We start from the raw sequence: 6,490 nt of genomic DNA, 5'->3' as shown, positions 1-6,490 counted from the left end.
TGTCAGCACGCCCACACCAGGCCACAACAATGGCCGCCGCCAATGTCCCATTCCTTGGAGAGGTCTCACCTCTCACCGAGATGCATTCAGGGCCTAAGGTGAGTCTCTTTTCACTAAAGCACTGTGCACCTTTCTTTCTGGTGATTTTACGTTGCTTTCTGAAATGGGTGAGTTTGCGCATGGGCCGTATAAGGGCCGGTTTTAATTTCTTTGTGAACCCGATTTTCTGGGGCTACTCCCCAATGTTTTAGTAGCAGGCAAAGTCAGATATTATGCCACTCATCTTGATTGTGCTGGGTCCACAAAATGCCCACAGCGGGGGCACTCCCTGGCTCAGGGCCCGGTGCCTCCAGGGAGGGCTGCTCCCAGGCGGCCGTGAGGCACTGCGGCTTGTGAAGGCAGCGTTTTTTTCTCTCCAAAAGGGAGTTTCTGCCTCTTCTACCACAATTAGGACTGTCCTTTGTTGCAGGAGTTCCTCTTATCCAGTTTTCAGTTTTGTCTCAGGGGTAGTTTTTCCACGAGTAATTATAAATTGGCTGTGTCCAATTTACACAGTGAGGAGGTGAGTTCAGAGTCTGCTTACGCCGCCATCTTGGCTTCCTCTCTCCTCAGTAATTGTTTTGAAAATACTTTTTTATGGTGAAATTGGATTGTTAACATATTTTTATTTTTACATAAAATAGTATAATAAACCATATTTTTCTGATTACTCTGTCCCTAACTCTCAGGGTCCTTCTCAGCCCCGCCTTGTCCCAAAAGGCTAACTTCTGAGAACTGAATCACTCAGTCTATCCTGCCTTCTTTCTTCCAGTTGGTTTTGGCCAAGTGGAGACAGGTCAAGAGATGGGAGGGTACAAGCAGAGAGAGGTTGAGGTATTTATCTTCCAGCTCTCTCCTTACATGGCTGTAGTTCTGTCAATAGTTGCTTTTTTTTTTTTTTTCCCTAAAGCTACAGTTGCTACCAAGTGTCTTCGCTCAATAAATCTAGCTCTCACTGGTCTCTGATAATTCTGTACCCTCTTAAACCTGTGAGGGCTACAGATCATAATAGCTTCCTGCTATTGCTAGTGTGTAAGTGCACTGCCACCCATTATTGGTTCCCTTACTTATACTTCTGCATATTCCCTTTATTGTTTTTTTGCGTTAAAATCTATTGAATGAGCCATCTGTTTCCAGCTGGTACCTGAGATGCAGTCTTATACTTGCCACTTTCTATTATAATATGCTTATTTGTTAATTTCTTTTCTAGAAGAGAAATCACTAAGTAAAATGGTAGAAACATTTTAACGGTTTCTGGCACATATAGCTAACTAATATCCAGATAATTTATACCATTTTTTTAGATCAGTTTTAACATCAGTTGAGAGAAATCCCAGTTTCATGGGGATTTGAATGAGATGGAAAAACCCTTGCCTGATAGATTATACCCTTCTCTAGTTATTCTGGGAGAGATAATTCCTGGTAAGAACTCTCCCTAGGGTCCCCTTTATCTCACTGTTCCTCAGGGTGTAGATAAGTGGATTGAGCATTGGGGTTCCCAATGTGTACACCAGTGAGATGAACTCATCTTGCTTTGGGTAGTAGATGGAGTAGGGACGCAGGTACATGAAGGCACAACAGCCATACTGCAGCAGGACCACAGTGAGGTGGGAGGAACAGGTAGAGAAGGCACGGTGGCGGCCAGCTGCTGAGTGGATCTTGAACACAGCAGCCACAATGAAGGCATAGGAGGTGGCGATGAGGAAGAAAGGCACAGCAAGGGCTAGTGTGGCTGCCACCAGCACTGACTGCTCATGGATGTGGCTCTTGGCACAAACAAGATGCATCACTGGTGGCACATCACAAAAGAAGTGCTCTATACTCCGAGCCTGACAGAATGGCAGAGAGAAGATGAAGGCCACCAGTTGTAAGGACAGGAGCAAGCCGATGACCACAGAGGCCACAACCAAGCGGACACAAAGAGTTAAAGTCATGATGAGAGGGTACTGCAAGGGGTGGCAAATAGCAACATACCGGTCATAGGCCATGGCAGCTAAGAGGAAGCAATCGGCACTGCCAAGTCCAAGGAAGAAAATCATCTGAGTGGCACAGCCCAGGAGAGTGATGGTTTTCTCTGACTGTAGGATGTTGGCCAGGATGTGAGGCACCACCACAGCAGTGTAGCATATTTCTACTGCTGAGAGGCTGCCCAGGAAATAGTACATGGGTGTGTGTAGGCGGGCTTCTGTCTGAATGGCCACCACAATGAGGACATTCCCACTGATGATCAGTGTATAAATCAGGCTGACTCCAAGGAAGAACAAGACACGCAACTCTGAGTGGGAGGGATAGGCCAGGAACACAAATTCCATCAACAGTGAGCGATTTTCCCAGGTCATTGAGCTAACAGCTTTTCCCTGCTGAGAGTTACAAAAAATGAGAGGAGAATCAGACTGACCATATATATCAGTTCACACTCTGAGCCATGATCTAATCTAATCAAAGCTGGAGTTAGAAATGAGAAGAATTTGGACTAATTCTCTTTTTTCCTACCCTTTTACCAAGTCTTTCCCATAAATATCTACAACTTAATTGCTAACTGCCAAGAGTTCAGCTAAATTATATAGGAATTTTTTGAGGAAAAGAGGCAGAGGAAGTTTGTGGAATTCGAAGCTATTTTCAGTAGAAGTGGAAGAAAAATTAAAGTCTTCCAGTAAATTCACAAGGAAGTGTCAAGAAATTCTTGAGAGCAGGGGTCATTAAGGTGAGAGCCAGAAGCTATTCATTCATTCATTCTTTCATTCATACATTTATTTACACACAATGCCTCCTGACTCAGGGATGTGGATGTGACACTGAAAAGCTAATGGTATGATGGAAAGTGAAGAAAGAAAACAATGCTCATGGGTGAAGAGCTGACATAGGCCTGAGATTGACAGTGTCAGGGATAAGCCTCAGAAAAAGCCCTCCCAAATTCTGATTTTTCTATCCATATCCAATCAGGAGAAGGGCAGGACTTGAAGGAAACAGAGTTTTATTACAGGGCTCCTCCAGGCTTGTCGCTGTATGGGAAAATATAGGATTGTAAGCTGTTGGAGATCTAAGAATCCTTCCTGTGAGTTTGGAGATGAATAGCAAAGACCAAGCCAGTCTCCATTTATTTCTCTTCTCTTCTAAGGAGCTAAAGCAAAATTCAGGGCAAGCCGCCTAGCTTCCTTGAAAACCTTCTAATGGACAGACGTAACTCTCAAAGGGCATCCATTCGACTTCTTTTCCAAGACCAACTCATATGTCAGAAGGTGAGAAAGAGGCAATGTGTGGCCTTGTTTCAACTTGCCCAATTTTAATATTTATTATTTATTATGAGCTTTGAAGAAAAATCTTAATCCAGAAGCACGAGTTCCAGGAAAAATCATTCATATAAACCCACCTCAGTGTCACAAGCATAGGGAAAAATGTGATTAGAGACTGTCCTAAATATTAAGAGCACTTAAGGCATGAATGACTCTCTTGTTGTTTTTCTAACAGCTAACAAGCAGTGTCCATTTTGTTCATTCTCTTTTCCTCTTTTGAACTTCAATAATGCTTTGAATTATTTCTAATGTCACTGAGCATAATCAACATTGTATTATAACATGCAGAAGAGGGGCAGTGTACCAGTGTGAAATCAGTTTTGCAATTAAATGGTGTAGTTTGAATAATTCCATCTCTTGGCTCTGTGATGCTGAACAATATATAATTTCCCTGAGTCCCAATTTCTTTAATTGAAAAATGGGGATAATAATTATTCTTAGTTCTAAGTGTTGTTGTGAGGATTAAATGAGATCATAATGTAAAATACCTACCACAATGCCTAGTCCATAGTTATAGCAGCCTAACAACAGATAAGCATCAGTATTATTTGTAAGTTCAAGGGGAGCCATCTTCCCTTATTTACATTTTTATCTCTCTACATCACCAAGCCTAGTGTTGTACAAATTATAGACATTCAACAAATATATATTGCATGGATAAATATATTGTGAAAAACATAAGTCATTTACACTTTTCTTCCATTTTCTCTTTTAAGATTATTTCATAATCAAATCACTTGTTCAAGAGCCCTTATGGAAAACAACTTGACATTCAACATTTGGGCTGCACTGTGGAAAACATCCTGTCATCCATGGACATAGCATATAGAAGTCATCTACAACAGGCATCTGAGGCTAGTCTACCACCTATATTATGATGGAGGGCTTTGAAATCTGTATGATAATGATGACCTCTGAGAATTTTATTATTGTCCATCACACTCATATCATCTTAACGGTCCTCTCCGGGATCTATAATAAAATATGTGAAATAGAATTACGTATAGGTCATGAATTCTTAGTACTGGAAAACATCTCAGAAGTGGCCTAGTTCAGCCCCCTATTGAATACTTGAATCTCCAATATCGTATCTGAATATCAGGTCATCTTCAATGCCTAGGAAACCTCATTACTTCCTGACTTGCTTGCTCCATTGTTGGATGACATGATCCCCAAAGTTCTTTCTTGTAATGGCTAAAACCTGCCTCTGTGCAACTTCTGCATATTCATTCTGTTGTACACCATGGGACCATTTCTACATGAAACACTGCAGGAACTAAAGAGCTCTTATCATGCAGCCCTAAATTTTCTTCAAAATTTCCTCTTGTTATTCCTCACATGACATGGTTTTGATACATCTCACAATTTTATTTCTGGAAATGATCTCATTTTAAATAACTTACTTAAACGTATACCACATGAGACAGATCACAGGAGTGGTCAACTATAAAAAGATCTGGGATCACCTGTCTGTTCATTAGCAATCTATTTCTTCAATCTAATCAAAATCAGATTAATCTATGAGTTTGCGTTTGATTATTTTGATGGTCTCCTCATACTTGGACTGATACGTAGCTCCCTGGATGCTAAAACTCTAGTCATATTTTTCTTTTTCAGAGAAGCAGAACATCCTCCATTATTCCTTTAACATTGGTCCATTGCTCTAGTCAATTGAGATTGACATTTTAAAAAATCTGTAATCTGTAACTCCACATCTTAACTATCCTTCTTGAAGTCACTCACATTTATTTTTTTATTAATTAAGTGCCAAGCACCACATACAATGTTGATCGAATGGCACAGTTGTGCCCAAGTGGTTATACATACTAATGAAAGAGACAGACACTGTTAATTAAAGAATCTGGCACATATATAAAATTAAAACTGTGATTAAGTGCTGTAAAGAAAAATAATGTGTTATAAGATTGTACAACATTGGGCTCTGGCATAGTTTGTGATTAGGAGATTCTGAAAAGGCTTTCTAGAAGAAGTAACATTTAAGCTCATATCTGAAAAATGGAAATTAACTAGGAGAAGTGAGGCAGGCAAAGCAGTGGGGTCCATATTCTGGATAGATGGATAGTGTTTTTTATGGTTCCAAGAGAGTGAAACATTGTATCAACATTTCATCAACTTGCTATTTCAGGTTGTTACTAAATATGTTGCATAGGACAGAGGCAGAATTAGAGTACTTCAGCATCATCCCCAGAAATCTGCCCCAGGCTGGGGCTTCTGTTCAGGAATTCACACCCATCTCAGAGCCTTCAAGTCACATCCCACATCATATCCTCACCTTCCTTCTTCCCAGACCAGACCAGCCACAGCTGGGAAGAACGTCATGAGGAATATTATACAGCTGCATTGTGGAAATCCAGGAGTCTAGGCTGGAGCAGATCTCCAACTGTCTAGTTAGCATCATGTAAAAAAAGAGGTTTAGTGGGTTTGGCAATAACAGACCTGAGGTAGAATATCAATCTGTTATTAAAAGCATTGTCGCCTGAGCAGATCATCTCACATTAATTTCTGTTTCCTCATGTTTAAAAGATGTAAATAATAATACTTACCTAATGGAATTGTGATGAAATTAAATGAGATAAAGTATTTAGAACACTTGGTTTGATGTATGAAACCTATTAAGTTGCATAATAAATGTTAATTTTTCCCTTCTTTTGAGTTTATTAAGGGGATGATAATAATATCTGCTTCATATAAGGTACCTTATGAGAAAAAGGTTTTTATTAATCCTTAAACCTTATCCAAATTTATGTTAGTCATTTCCTCAATATTTCTTGGACCAAGATTGGTTATTACCATTTTAATCAGAAGAATTGGGTTTCCAAGTGAATTCAGAAAGACACTATAACTTGAGGGTTGAACTAGTTCTGAAATTCTAGAAGCTCTACTTGTAAAGCCATTACTTGCTTTTCTAGCTCAGTGTCAACAAGTGCCCGGTAAATCTAGAAGGAAGTAGAAACAGAATTTCTCTTACCTTCAGCGTGAGAAGGGAGAGGAGTATACTCAGTCAGCCTTCTCAGTTATATTCATAAAAGACAGGACCTAGCAGGTGATGGCTGACTGCTCTGGTGGATGGAGAAGGGAGGACCATAAGCCTGGAGAGACTGCCCAGTAGGACTGAGACTTTTTGTAACCTTCCCAAA

At 40.2% G+C, this 6,490-nt stretch overlaps 1 protein-coding gene across 1 annotated transcript; it reads right to left on the bottom strand.

The window, feature by feature from the left end:
* Positions 1-1,433: 1,433 nt before the first annotated feature.
* LOC131395587 (olfactory receptor 10W1-like) lies at positions 1,434-2,378 on the bottom strand. Its single transcript, XM_058527445.1, has one exon. It carries the CDS (start codon positions 2,376-2,378, stop codon positions 1,434-1,436), a length of 945 nt encoding a protein of 314 aa, XP_058383428.1.
* Between the last annotated feature and the right edge of the window lie 4,112 nt (positions 2,379-6,490).

The sequence above is a fragment of the Diceros bicornis genome, chromosome 31 (genome assembly GCF_020826845.1).
Source record: "Diceros bicornis minor isolate mBicDic1 chromosome 31, mDicBic1.mat.cur, whole genome shotgun sequence".
NCBI lineage: Eukaryota > Metazoa > Chordata > Mammalia > Perissodactyla > Rhinocerotidae > Diceros > Diceros bicornis.
This window is presented reverse-complemented; position numbering and strand designations above follow the sequence as displayed.